The sequence below is a fragment of the Lissotriton helveticus genome, chromosome 11 (assembly GCF_964261635.1).
Source record: "Lissotriton helveticus chromosome 11, aLisHel1.1, whole genome shotgun sequence".
NCBI lineage: Eukaryota > Metazoa > Chordata > Amphibia > Caudata > Salamandridae > Lissotriton > Lissotriton helveticus.
This window is the reverse complement of record NC_136072.1, coordinates 159,820,552-159,836,304: the sequence shown is the minus strand read 5'-3', so window position 1 is coordinate 159,836,304 and position 15,753 is coordinate 159,820,552. Positions and strand designations below refer to the sequence as shown.

Genomic DNA, 15,753 nt, shown 5'->3' with positions numbered 1-15,753 from the left:
TCAAGCACCCAGTAAAGCAGATCAATTTTGCTTTAATGTGACTAGCCAAGTTCTACTACAAAGGATAAGCGACTGAGCCAGGGCAAAGTAACCCAATAGGGTGAAAGACTACCAACTGAGCGTGCTCACTACCACTTCACACAACCACCTTGAAGACCATCTGCTGATAAACACCTTGGTTGACAGAATCTTGTGATACTATTAAAGTACCACATTTTTAACCTGCAAGCTTAAGAGTTTTCCATTTAAATACTGCCTTCAAAAATTCAGAATGGAATGTTAGTAGCTCTGAAATGAAAAAGTGTCTTAAAAAATATATATTTTTTAAAAATTCCTCTCAAGCATCGTGTGGATTTTTTGTGACAACTGGCATAAACTAAATAATCCCACTGTGGTAATGTTTGAATGCAGCTGTAGCTGATGGTCTGATTAAACTATGAAAGATTGTGCAAATGAGGGTAGCATAATGATAGTGAAAAAACATTTTATACATGAACAGGAACTATTTTCCATCCCCTGCTTGTTTACTTAGATTACGGGTCTGCCCTAAGAAGTCCTAGCGGCAATGACCAACTTTGTGACCTACTAAATGTGAACATGTTGGTCAAGAAGCAAGACCTCCTTTTACGCTGCGACAGGCATAAGGACTGGAAAATGCAGGATAATATTCTGTGCAATGTAACCACAACTAGGATTAGAAAATTAAGCAAGTCTTTGGGTTTAAAGACTTAAGACATACAATTTTAGGAATTAAATATTTGCTCATTCTTTAAAAAGACAGTTTTGGCTTTAAGAAAATTCAACCACCTAACGTACCAAACTGCGGTGTCAAGAACCTAGTACGTCTGCTTTGACACAATCTAAGACTAGTTGGCAGAGTTCTTGAATATCTGTAGTTCATCTATCTAAGGTACACAGGGGTTTTCGTATTTTTAACTGGTCATAACCCATAGATTTTCGGGAACAATGGAACCTTAGCCTCAGTCTCCAGTGATGTAAAGCACAGAATGTACACATAAAAAAAGAAGCATTTGCAATGCACTAGATCTCGCATTTACGCGAGTTTAAGCTAATGGCACTGTAAATGACAATGCCTTTTATAAACGAAAGGCATAGGCATTACTTAACTCGCATAAATGTGAGACCTATTGCTTTGGGTCTATGAGTGACTATGGGGTCTATGAGTGGCTCTATGGGGTCTATGAGTGGCACTATGGGGTCTATGAGTGGCACTATGGGGTCTATGAGTGGCACTATGGGGTCTATGAGTGGCACTATGGGGTCTATGAGTGGCTGCATGGGTTCAGGGTGATGGGTGAGTGGCTGTATGGGTGTGCGAGTGGTTATGTGAGAGTGGTTATGTGTGTGTGTGAATGGCTGTATGAGCCGGTGAGTGGCTTTGTAGGCATGCGAGTGTCCAAAGTTTTGCACAAAATGTCTACCCAACTGATTACTCTCCAATTGTTAATTATTAAGTGCTAACACAATTGGTAAATGTCTAGTGCATATACTACACTACTGCACAGTGGACCAGGAGGCAATGTCTCCAATTACCTCGTGTGCGTTGAATTTCAGCAATATGATTGCTCCTCAAACCGCTGTCTTCCAGATATCTGTGAAAATATTAATCCTCCAATAAGGAAGACGTTGATACTACAGAAAGGTGAATCTCCATCAAACAAGGGTTTTCCTCTTAATTATATGAAGTACGTGCTTCTTTGGTGGAGATGTCCTCATATTCCTCAGCCCCAAAAACATGTCACCAAAATTGGCAGGAAATGTGCTCGAGGGGCTTTTTGCTAAGCTATCCAGTAACCTGGGAAGAGGCAGGAAGACATTTGCATACTAAGGAAGGTGGTATGGAGCCAAATGGGCGGAGCATGCAAGTTTTTTTGCGCATTTGAATACTCATAGTAATTTAAAGGAAGAACCATACACACTGCTCTCGCCAGGAGGCGACAAGAAAGAGCCTACTCACCACAATCCTGAGGACTGAAAGATTAAAATAATTCAAAACTAAGCGCGGCACACCAAGCAATTAGTAAGTACATATTGGGGTACATGTCTTTAAAACCTTAGACATTAGAACCGAATCCTATAACTAAAAGTATATATTATTTTCTGTGCAGATTCTCTGATGTAATACAGAGCTGAAGTGGAGGTTCATCATTTACAGTGACCCCAGGGATACTTATCTGGTACCCGAAAGATAAACATTTATAATAAGTAAGATCTGTTTATGACCATTCTTTCTAGTAGCCCGCTAGATATAAAAAGATTTTTTTTTTAAGTAGAGTGCCATTAATTGTATGTATTTAATTTGTAGAAAGAAGATTCAATGTTTTTAAACCATATCGTCCTGAGGAAGGTGTTCTATAAAAACGAAGCACCAAAACGCGTTGACATACGGACCTTTTTTATGTGTATATAAAAAATGTTTTATTGAAATGATGTATTGTGAGATATGTACTGATTCACTATGAATTTTACCAAAATTGAACATGATGTTGTTATTGTGAATAATATGTGTAATTGATTTTAATTGATTGTTAACAAATATGCATCTATTTCTGAACTTCTTTTAATAAAAAGTATTAAGATACATACATGATTATGTTGTGATTATAATGTCCACACAGGGCTTTGTATAATTCAAAATTGGCCTAAACAAATGGTTTTTGGAAAGTAATGTGAGTATATGAGTTGGAACACACAGAAAGGAATTTCTTTGTTTTATTGCACTTTACATTAACACCAGATACTTTAAACAAGGACACATTCATTTTTGTAGGCATTGAGATGCCGAAACTCAAACCCTTACACCATATTCTCTTCCAAAAGGACGTCATTTTTTTGAAAAATTGAATGTTGGTATGTGCGGGGGTTCACTACCCCACTGCAAAATAAGCGGCTGGAAAATTCAGTGTAACCAGATTCAACAAGATTATGGGAACAAAAATAAAAAAGCATTAGCAAAGCCAGCAGATCTGAAACTGGTGGTCAGATTTTTTGTTTTGTCAATGTGTGACTTGTTTTGGCATGGTTTTTGTAAAACCTTATTGGGGTGGGAGCTGCCGGGCCCTCACCACTATAACAAACAGTGGAAAAACAAAGATTGTTTTTGGTCTCAAAAAGCTCACACTGCCACGCTAGTTACTGGCACATGACAAAACTACTGTGTGTGCCGATATGCTCCTTGTGAAAAGAGCAGACTGCGGTCACTCACAGTGAAGACAGCCGATACAGAGACAGAATTTTAATAAATGCAAAAGATCATGGTCAACGCCAGACCAAATTAGGGGCCCAATTATTAAAGAAAATCTCAAAAGTGCACCCATTGTATATGTCCTTGCATTAAGTGCAGCTATACGGCTTTCATGAATTCCCAATAATTTACAGAAGTAGGACAAGAATTAGTACTCCTAGAAAATATTTGTGAACTGCATTTTAGCAAGATGCAAATATGCATGTGTAGATTTGCTCATGCGAAAATGAGAGTCTTTTCAAGGTCACTTTCGCTCCAACAACTTTTTTCCCCATCTGCCATTGTCCAGAGTAAATTTCCAACATTTCTCAGTATGGGAAAAGAATAGAGAACAGTTGTTGAAACCCCTTAAAACATGCAAGTTAGTAGGTTTGCAGACTCAAAGGGGCATTCTAACCATGGAACTATTGCTTACCACTAACGTGAGCCCCAGTATGTAGATCTGCAGAAATGTGGCAACATAAGGGGATTGCAAGTATTCAAACACTACTATGGTATATGCCCTGGAATAATCAAAGGCTATATCGAGCTCTTATATAATGAGATTGCTGCCATAGTTTGTCGCCTCACTACATGGCACCAAAGGGACAAGTGGATTTTGTTACAGCACAAGTAGATTTATGAAGCAACCTGCCACATGGACACGTAGATATTTGATTAAATTCCACACCCTTGGAGGCAGTATGTTAGAAAACACATTAAGATACGTAGATGTTTTCCTCAGACCCTTTGTACAGTCCTTTCCCACACATCAGGGACACAGGTGATCTTTTAAGATTGATCAATGACATTACCTGGGAGGAGAAATACATGTTGTTGTGTCTAGATGTGAACGGCCTACACACTTGCATTCCTCAAGACTCAGGAATCAGGGCCAAAAGACACTTTTTGAGAGCTCGGTCCTTATCTGATCTGCTTCACACCAAGATGCTTCTTGATATGAAGTATTTATGTACAACAAACAATTTTTTCATTTTTGACTAACAAATCTATAGGCAAACCCAAGGGATGGTGATGGAAGCCTGCTTTGCCCAAAGCTCTGCAGGTTTATACCTGGGGTGGTGGGAAGAGCAGGTCGTCAGTAACATCAGTCATTTTGACGACCACGTCATCCTGTGGGTGTGCTATATAGACAACATCTATATCTGGAAAGGTAACAAGGAAGAAGCCTATGAATTGTCATTATATTACATGACAACTCTTTGAAACTCACATTCACCAGTCACATGCATCAAACCAAAATAGAATTTCTGAACCTACAACTAGAAGTCAGAGGCACAAAACATGAAAGCAGTCTTTTCTAAAAAGAAACGGTAGGCAATAACCTGCTACATGCAGAAAGCTGCCACCCTAAGAACCTGATGCACAGTATTCCATACAGTGAAATGCTGTGAGCAAAAAGGAAGTATAGTTCTGAAGACGCCTTCCAAAAAGAAAAGAACACGAAGTGTAGATTTCTAAAAAGAGTGTATTCTAAAAAAAAAGTGATAAATCAGACCTGTGAAAAAGTAAATAAGGTTGAAAGGGATGAGTTATTGACTTGAATGTTAGTAGCACCTCAGATATACAACCAGTAAGGTTCATTACCTCTTTTCAGTCAGGCGAGGGAGGTTAAATGTAGCCTCAAGAAATTTTGGGAGGTTTTAAAAACTGACCAACATCTGGCCAAGCATATTAATGACGATCCACAAATCACATTCAAAAAAGAAGTTTATCCCTAAAAGACACCTTTAGCCATAGTTTGGTGAAACCCGAAAATGAAGTAAGCAACATACAAGGATTCTTTACATGTGGTGTTTGCAAAGTCTGCAGATACAGCCACAATTGTAAAACAGTCCAGTGGTCAACAGATCACCAGCCATGTGTGATAACGAAATACCTAACAGGTAATTCAGATCATTGTGTCTATACATTATGGTGCAAGAACAAGTATTACATTGGTAATACTATTCACGGAGCAAAAAAAAAAAGTGTTATAACATGTGAAGGCAATAAATAAAGAAGACAAACAATATCCTATTGCCAGGCAGTTCAAAATGAAACGTAACAAAAACACCAATCTGTTAATATGTTGTGTGTTGGACAGGGTCCCACTTTAGGAAGGAGGCGGCAAAAAAACACAGGAGCTAAGAAGGCTTGAATCAAAACTTATCATCAAGTATAGCATCCTTCACCCAAAAAGACTCAACTTGGATGATGAACTGGCAGTTAATCTAGGTTAAATATGATGTTCGGTAGATGCACTATTCTCTATTATTGACAGAAAAACTAATAATAAAAAATGATAAAAATTCTGAATTGTACATTGCTGCCCTTTGTCTTTTCCTCATATGGTCTCGGAACCAGACAAACTGGACCTAATTCTCCAGGAGGTACGAGAATCCAGAAAGTCCATAGAGCAACAAATTGGCTCCTTGACAACAGGACTCTTTCTCCTGAAAGCACACCATGCCAAAACTTGCCACCACCATTAAAGACAACAAAATCGCCATAGCTGAATTAGTACCGCCACATAAGGAACATGCAACGTAACTAACAACTGCCACGCCAGGGGACGGGACTGCAGGAGCGGGTTGACGATGGAGAGGTAAGAGAACGACGAAACAACGTCAACATTATAGGCCTCCAGGTACGTTGCGAGGGGCACAACGCAACCAAATTCATGGAGCAGTGGTTCAGGAAACATGTGGCCGGCCACAGAGGGCCTTTCAGACTTTGTGTAGAGAGGGCACACAGAATCCCAAAAGACCGACCAACAGCGGGACCCATGCCCCGCCCTATTATCGCCGGGATATTAAATTTTAGGGACCGAGACATGTTACTTCAGAAGGCAAAAGAGGGGCCCCCCATACAGTACAAGAACCAAAGAATGTCACTATACCCTGACTACACGATGCTCCTACAGAGCAGAAGGTTCTCGTACCAAGGGACCAAAAAACTTAGAACTCTGGATCTTAAGTACGCCCTGCTCTTCCTGACTCACCTGAAAGTCATATATGATCAAAAAGCAAACTTTGACACTCCAGAGGAAGCTGATACTGGCTGGAGATTATGTTCCCCCTGACGACATCTGGGTCCTCCACGCAAAGTATGACTCACAGCCAGAAGACACCGGGATCTCGGAGATCTTTGTAATAACCTTGCTCACAAATCCCAGGGTGGTAACCCTACTGGGGAGCAGTGTGGAGGCGATAGCAGCGGCAAGCACCTTCAGAGACATAAACCTCCACTCGGCATCTGAATCATCTGAGGAGAACACTGCTCACTCTGACTCAGAAAACAGTATTACTTTGTTTCCTAATTTAACTCGTCAGACTGCAGACGACTTGCTGGGCTAATATATAGTTTTTTTTTGGGGGGGGGGGGGAGAAATCTGACTCACCCGATGACTCCTCCGGTTGGTCGCTCTACAAAGGTAACCGGTAAGATATCTGAGAGCAGCAGCGCGCACCACATTTTCCCAGCTTCGGCATTACTACATTGACATATGTATTGGGTCTGGGTAATATGGCCTCCAACACCCCAACCATCCCTATGTACAACATAGGAAGCACTCCCCGGAATGCGAAGGCACCTTGTAACCTGTTTACAGTTGACACTGTTGTGCTATCAGTTTGGACCAGTGTAGTTATAACACCGGACCTAGTATTTCAAGTTAATTCAAGGGAGTTCTGGATTTCTGGATCACCCCACACACTACGATTTCTCATATCTGCCCTGGTACCCCGTCATACTGACTGCAATCCACGTAGACACTTGACCACATGCCAGACACATATACAATAGTAACCTGGAATGTTCGGGGGCTGGGTTCCATACACAAACGTCTTAGAATGAATGCACAACTAAACAGATGCAAGGCTCACATAGTGTTCCTCCAAGAATCTCACCTCACATACTCTGAAGCTACAAAGACGTGTAAGAAATACAAAGGTCAAATCTTTTCCACATCATACTCGGCCTTTGCGGGGGGGGGGGGGGGGAGGGAGGCAACAACATGGGGTCTCATTTGTAGCCTTAGAACAACGCATAGAGCCGCAGGGTTGGCATACCTTAGTGCGAGGAACAATGGATTGCGCGCAAACAAAACTGTATCTTGCAGTTTGCATGCAGGCATCTGATGACAGTTCATAGCTGACTGTGCTACCTTAGGATTGTACGATTAACTGCAAGTAACAAAATGATCTCTGTGACAAAAGCGGAAACCCACTAAGATCCATTGTTGATGTATGTCATCATTATTCAATGGCTCACATGGAAGTCCATAAAGATTACAGATTCAATCTCTTGGTTACAGTGTAGGGCAAGACACAGCCTGGTTGGTGCTTTGCATCCTCACATGGTCCTGCATAAACTACCTGTAGACGTGAGGCAATCAGGCAAAGAAATCCCAGAGTCCACCATGGTGAGAATAACTACATAAAGTGAAGCTATCCTAGGTATGTTGAAGGGACCTTACTTCATGGCAAGGCCTATCAGTTATCAAGGACCACTGACAAGCCAATGTTCACAGAAGGAGAAGCTGAAAAGGTGTCAATTCACAATGAGGGGAATCTAAATCCCTCTCAAAAGAGGACAGCTGATAGCCGTCCTTTCAAGAAGAGATGTGCAACTTTCCCTAAATTAGAGAGCCATCACTCATGACAAAATGCATGAGGTAGCCTTTAATATACAAAATAACGGCAGAACAGGGAATGACAACGATTACAATTATTTCCAAGAAATGTTGATACATGATAATAAGAGAAGACATAACTCAAAGGAAGAGAACATTATAATTATATTAATTATACATAGCAAACAAATGGCATCCTCTGATAAAGAGAAACATAAGCAATACGAAAATATCTTCAAATGTAATCATAGACAAAGCAGTAAATATAATATAACGAGTCTTTTCAAGAAGTGATGTGCAACTTTCGCTTTCTAAATTAGACAGCCATCACTCATGACAAAATGAATGAGGTAGCCTTTAATATACAAAATAACGGCAGAACAAGGACTGACAACGATTACAATTATTTCCAAGAAATGTTGATACATAATAATAAGAGAAGACATAACTAAAAGGGAAGAGTAAATTATAATTATATTAACGATACATAGCAAACAAATGGAATCCTTTGATAAAGAGAAAGATAAGCAATACGAAAATATCTTCAAATGTCATCATGGAAAAAGAATTAAATATAATATAATATAGTGAGTCGGATGAATTGCGAAGGAAGATTTCAAATAGGTTAAAGATTGAATGTTTACAATATCTACCACACTCGCACCCTATAATTTCGTTCAATACAGCCTCCTGGAGTTAGATGCAACAACAATCACCATAACTACACAAAATGAAAAATGCCATAGACTAGTTCAATTGCGTGACAAAAGCGAATTGCATCCTTTACGGGGGTTAGAACACAGCCAGAAGCCGCTGACAGCATCCAATAGGACTCATACTTTCTAACATTTTGTTATAGCATGTATTAGACATCGACTGTACATTTAAAGAGACAGCGGTTGATGGCTGGTCACGGATAACGGTGCTTGCACTTGATTGCAGTGTTATATGAGAGGTAAGAGTCAATTTAATTATAGGATATATCTGCACTTCGTGCCAGAGATAGCATCTAAAAGTAGCGGGACTTTTCAGCAGAGCTTCTGGCCATGCAAAGGGACAGCACAGTGATAATTCAGCGGTGCTACTGCGCCTATACAGAAAGGGACAGTGACTTTCCAGCAGATTTGCTTATCAGTAGAATAGCACAGGTATTACTCAGTATGGCCATTCCTGCCCGATATACACAATGGGCAGAACTGATACGTTGTTTCCATTTAAAGTTTTGCCATCACGCACCCATTTACCCAGGTAATATGGATATTGACTCCAAACCGTTTTGAGGAAGCCAGTGTATGTTCCACAAACACAGGGCAACGTTTGGACTCGTGTTGGTATCTGTCTGCATTTCAAAATCTGGTGATGTGGCAGATAAACAGGTGATATATGCCAGTGACCTGAACTGGACACGCTGTACTTAAAAGACAACATTACAAAGTGCACATTGGAGGCCGATGTGAGAGGATAACGGCGTCATGAGGGAGGACAGCTATCTCCACCACCCATCCAAGGGGTGCAGCTGTGACTGCAGGCAGGATTGAGAGTGGGGGCACAAGAGTTAGGGAGGGGCTTTACCCAAACCGAAGTGGAGGTACTAAGCTGGTGGGTGCGTGGGTCTGCACGGTACAACGCCCCCCCCCCCCAGAAGTCACACTGCGGCACACAGCTTGGAGGGGAATTCCAGCAGGAGGACGGACCCCTGATGCGAGGTGGGTAGGTGGTCGTCACTCGTAAAGCAGCCGCCACCATGTTCAAAGGTTCTCTCCCCCTTGCGCCAAGAGGGCTCTCCCTTGCATCCCTCCACCAGTGAACATGCATGAAGGGAGGAGCGGCCTCTGTTTACCTGGCTCCGTTTCTTCTGTCTTCGCCGCTCCGCCATCTTTCTCACCGTTTGTCTGGAGCGTGACGTGGAGCCGACACAGAGAGGAGGGCGGCCGCAAGTCTCGCGAGAGGTCTGCTGCAACAATCGTGAATAGCGGCTAAGTCACCGGGTAGAGAGGTGGCTGTGTGACGTCATCCAAGACCATGGTGACACCACAGCGATGCTTTCCAGGATCCCACCTGCCCCGTCGCCCCCAATGAAGTCAGCTCCAGATCTCACTGCCAGCCCCCATAACAGGACTAATAGGGACCGCCCATATTTATTTCTACTGGGCGAGAACACCCTAGCCTAGAATATCCTATTTATTTATTTTATTTTTATTTAATGCGATTTTATATAGCGCGAACTTTACCCGAAGGTGTCAGAGCGCTTTACATAAGAACCAGTTGCAAAACATAAGGATATAGGATTACATGCGTTACATAAAAGATACAAACAGAAAAAAATGCAAATGTACAAGATGTAAAGTCACACAAGGAAGAGATAAAAACAGAAAGAAAAATTACAAATGCACAAGTAGTAAAGTCACTCAAGGGAGAGATACAAATGGATATAATCTAAGAGTCACATAGGAATGGTAGAGAGTACAAAGGTCTACTGCATATACTAGTGATTAGAGTTATCTCTCTCTCTCTCTCTCTCTCTCTCTCTCTCTCTCTCTCTATATATATATATATATATATATATATATATACACGCATAGTAGATTTTCTCAGGTCAAGACCCAAAAACCCCCCCCAAAAAACAGGAGAGCAGAGTTCCATTAAGTGGGGTCGGAGGGGGGACGCAGTCACAGCACCAAGGGAGGGTGGGAGGGATACAAGGGTATGGAGAAAAGGCAAAGCAGAAAAGAGAAGAAACATTTGAGGATCGTCAAGGGGGAAACAAGGGAAAAGGGTAAAGGACGAGGGAATTGGCAAGATGGTGGGTCAGGGTCCAGAGAAAAGCGGCTGAGAACAGCAGCATAATGGCAGCCAGGACAAAAGAAAAAGTAAAGAGGTCCATGAGAGTCCGTGGCAGGACAGGCCGCTCCGATGAAGAGTGTTCTCTGGGGGCCTGGGGTGGGTATGTTGTAGAAGGGGCTGCGGTGTGCTAAGCATTATAGGTTGGGACTGGAGGGTAGACATGTCCAGGGTTAAATCGCAGGACCGCCATCACTCACTGCAGGCTCCGGTTTCCACAGGCTCTGGTTTCCAGCCATGGATTACACTGGAGCGGTTCCTCGCAGGCTACTCGCCACAATCACCACTCCTCCTGGTCGGAGGGGGGAGAGCCGCCAGCTCAGACTCCACAGCAGCGAGGCATCTCTGCCCAACCTGCGGCCATGTTGGTAAAGGCTCAGTGGGCGATCCCTCCAGAAACTCGGAGGGTGCAACATGCCACGATTACGATTAGCATCCTCTAACGCACTGATACTTAGAGTAGTGCCCGCGGGCAGCATTAATATGGCCCCTGGTCAACAGAGGTTTACTCATCTCAGCACGAACAATACAATTTTTTTTATATGAACAGGGAGGCATTTATTTAAATGGTTATTTGCGTTAGAGAAAGGAAGTAACTTGGGAGTCCTGCACTGATCAACTTTTTAGCAACATCTTCATTTTAAAGACATCTTGCAGCATAAGTCTAAAAATATGATAGTCTCCAAAATTCAAAAAGTTAATTAATTTAAATGCAGATCTTTTCACCATAGTTCATCAGATTAAATCAGTGTCCACTTATATGTGATAATAATGAAAATGAAGGGAAAGTGAAATAAAACAATTGCCTAGGATCACACAATTCAATAAAGTGGGGAAAACAGGATTAATCCTAGACTTTCTGGTTTTGCGTTGTGCAATTCAGTCACTAGAAGTATATGCTTAGTTTCCTCTATACCCACCCAACTGGCATCAGTACGGCCCTCAGTCCCATCACAGACCAAACTTATTGTCCCCTGGAAAAATGTTTTGGAGTACCCGTGCTCTAACGCATACATGCCAACCCTCCCGATTCACACGGTAGACTACCGATTTCAAGGCTAGTCTCCCGCCTCCCAATTCCTTCATGCACATACCCAATTCCTCTGCGGACTTCAGCTGGCAGGGCCTGGTATTGTGTAACTGCTAGTAACCTGCTCCTGCAAGCCAGTGCACAAAACGTGCATCATGCTTTCTCTGCCTGCCATTGTGCTTTCTCCATGCTTCTGACAGATAAGAAACAAACCCATACATTTTCATTTCTTATATCCGATCCTGCAGGAGCAGACTGTAGAGCCCATACATGACATTAACTCGATTCAGGCCACAATAAAGTCAGCAAGGGAAATACATTCCCCAGATTTATTTTTAGAAATCTCCAACTTCTCTCTTCTAAAATGTTGGCATGTATGCTAACGTTTGAAATGGATCCAATTCCATTATTATTTTGGAGGGTCATCTTGGAGACAGAGACATTTGTTTAATTAAATATTGAGGTAAAATGTGAGTAGGACCATGAGGATCATTTAAAAGGAATGCTCAGTGGAATCACGTAGCCCTAATTTAGAGGGTATTACATTTGTTGTTAGTTAAAAATTATCAGCTCCTCTTGTTGCCAAACATAATGCTATGAAAACTATGACACCACCAATGCTACCTGGGTTGCAGTTGATCCCATTTATTGGTAATTACAGCTTGTAGACTGTAGCGTTCTCCCCGTTCCAGAAGCATGAAATAAAATATCCCATACACGAAGCTCTGGATTATACATCTTTATTCCTCAGCATACAATCACATCCTGCTTCTTATTACATCATAACCGCTAGTAACCACACCTTAACACCTCCCAGCAAGCTACACAATTCCTTGTTGAGTTCACCTAGAACCGCAAGGCTCCTAGCACACATAGTCTTACAACACTACATCTCTCCCCCTGTTAAATGGAAAGTACAAACAATAGTCATATCATATTTCTTCAATAAGGCGTTGAGGCGCTTGCACTAGTCGGCCAGATCAAGTGGCATGAGATGGTAGACATGCATCCTGATTATGCACTGATGTCACAGGTTTTGATGCTTGATCTGGACTGCCAGGCAGGGTCGCCTCATTCATAATTGCATAGCTGACGATCTTTGAGATAGGTGCTTAAGGTGTGACAAGTCCCTTGTGATGGACTTTCTGGGATGATGCGCTATCACCTTATATCCTTTGCACATCACAGCCCTCCGAGGATTGACATCAAATTGAGTGTGTTTTTTCTGCTTTCGTTTCTGCTTGACCCGGACCCAGTCACCTTCATCGAAGGCTTTTTCCTGAGCTCATCAACGATGATCGCTACATATTTTCATCTGGCATTTACGAAAAGTGTCCATGACACAAACCTTATCAGCATTCAAGGATTGGTCTACTGTCCACTGTGGCAGTTTGGTTCCGCTGGCTCTCCCAAATAGCAAGGCGGCATGACTCTGACCAGTTGTGGAGCGAAGAGTTTAATAATAGGCACGGAGGGCTTGACACAGGGCCTGGTTTAACTTGATTCCCTCAGTCGATGCTCGTTGAATTACGCGTTTGAGGGTATCCATGAATCGTTCCAAAACAATATCAGCTTAGTGCCACAAAGGTATGCTCTTCTGATGCTTGACATTTAGTGTGACGAGAAATTCCTTGAATACTTTGCTATTGAACACTGGACCATTGTCAGATTGGAGAATGGTGGGGATACCCCATGCTGCAGAGATGTAATCCAGCCGCTCGATGACCTTGTCATGGGTAGTTGACGATGACTTTTCTGCTAAAGGAAAACGTTAGTAGTAATCAACGACTACTATGATATGATGTCTGTTTTCTAAAGGTCCAAAGAAATAAACTGCAATTGTTTCCCACGCAAGTGCAGGAAGGTCATACATTGTCAGTGGGAGTTCTACACTTTGGGAGAAAGGCAGTTACAAAGATGGCAATCTTCTAGTATCCTCTCCAATTGTTCATCTACATGCAGGAATTACAATGTGTCTCTTAGGGCACTTTTGATGGCTACAATGCCACAATGTCCTTAATGGGCTAGTTCAATGACTTGCTGTCTAAGGCCTTCAGGTATGATGATTTGTGAGCCTCTCAATCCAACACCTTCCTTAGTAACAGACAGTTCATCCTGTACATTCTTGAATTTTTTTAATTCAACTTCTTCATCGAAAGGTGGAGCATGCTCCTTCCAAGACTGAGTAGAAATAATGTCTTTGAGGATAAGCATTTGATTATCAGCATTAGTAGCAGCAACAATCTGTTCAATGGAGAGGGCTTCTGGCGTGCTGGACCTCACAATGATGTTAATTAATGTACTCCTAAGCTGTGTTGGATGTCGAACTATGCTGCTGTAACCGTACTCATGACAAGGAATCAGCAGGGTTCCGGTCTTTACCCGGCTTGTGTACAATTGCATAGTCATACTCTTGCAGTCTCAACCCCTACCTCTAAATGCGAGGGGGCATCTTGGCTTTTTTGGGGGGGTTTCCAAAAATAGTGAGCAGCACTTTGTGATCTGTAATGATAGTGAAACGTTTTCTATATAGAAACACATGAAAATAATTGCAGGTCCACACTACAGCCAGACTCTCCTTCTCTGGCTGTGAATAGGCATGTTCTGTGTCAGACTGGCTTCAACTGGCATAGGCCACAATGTGTCTCTGAGCATTCGGATGACTATTATGTTGAGCAAGGATTGCCCTCAGCCCCAACTTGTTAGCATCGACTGTGATACCAGTATGTAACTTGAGGTCAAAATAGGCCATCTCAGTTGCATTTTCAATCACATGTTTTATAACTTTGAAGCTTTGATCACATTCAGCAGATCACTGGAAAGGGACATCTCATTTTGTAAAGTTTCTCAATGGGGTACTCACAGTACCAAGGTCACAAAATTACCTTGAGCAACAACTGGCCATGCTTAAGAAAGATCGAAGTATGGTGACATCCTGTGGGGGGCAGGTAGCTGACAGTGCTCACACTTTATCTGGGTCAGGTGTCATTCCCCCATCAGAGAAAATGTGGCCAAAGAATTTCAGTTTGGGCTAGTGAACTCATACATTGCTGCATTTAGAATGAGACCTGCATCAGCAAGTAACTGGCACCCTTGCATGTGTGTGTATGTAATGCTCCTTTTGCATTGCACCAAATACCAGTATGCCATAACTGTAATTAAACTTGCCTGGCAGTTTGGGCTGGACTGTTCCCATTGGGCGCAGGGTCGAGACTGATTTGCATATGGCTGGGTCCAAACTGGAAAGGCATGGTGAGCAAAAAAAACGATGGATTTAGGCCCAGATCTCTGTACTGGGGTGGATGTATGACATTGTTCTGCATTCTGTCCATCAATTGTTCTTTTTGCATTTGTCACCCCGAGTGGGACGGGTATGCCTAGACGTGGGTCCTGTGCTCTCCATGCCTCTGGAGTCAAGCTATCCTGGCTGATGAGTGCTGAAAGCCCCAAACCGCTCCTAGGATGCTTGTTTCTAGTCCAGGGAGGACCTGGCCTGGCAGTTCGGGCTGGACTGTTCCCATTGGGTGCAGGGTTAAGACTGATTTGCATATGGCTGGGTCAAAACTTGAATGGCATGGTGAGCAAAAACACAATGGATTTAGGCCCAGATCTCTGTACTGGGGGAATGTATGACATTGTTCTGCATTCTGTCCATCAATTGTTCTTTTTGCATTTGTCACCCCAAGTGGGACGGGTATGCCTAGACGTGGGTCCCGTGCTCTCCATGCCACTGGAGTCAAGCTATCCTGGCTGATGAGGGCTGAAAGCCCAAAACCGGTCCTAGGATGCTTGTTTCCAGTCCAGGGAGGACCTGGCCTGGCAGTTCGGGCAGACTGTTCCCATTGGGTGCAGGGTCAAGACTGATTTGCATATGGCTGGGTCCAAACTGGAATGGCATGGTGAACAAAAACACAATGGATTTAGGCCCAGATCTCTGTACTGGGGTGAATGTACGACATTGTTCTGCATTCTGTCCATCAATTGCCACTGACAGCATCAAAG

General features: G+C 42.6%; 1 protein-coding gene across 1 annotated transcript in view; it reads right to left on the bottom strand.

Moving 5' to 3' along the window:
• The window catches only part of SEC62 (SEC62 preprotein translocation factor), a 135,985-nt gene extending 126,112 nt beyond the window's left edge, over positions 1-9,873 (bottom strand). Inside the window, exon 1 of the mRNA XM_078666083.1 lies at positions 9,721-9,873. Within this exon, the coding sequence (XP_078522209.1) occupies positions 9,721-9,756 (36 nt within the window). The 5' untranslated portion in view covers positions 9,757-9,873. The remainder of the gene's footprint in view (positions 1-9,720) is intronic.
• Between the last annotated feature and the right edge of the window lie 5,880 nt (positions 9,874-15,753).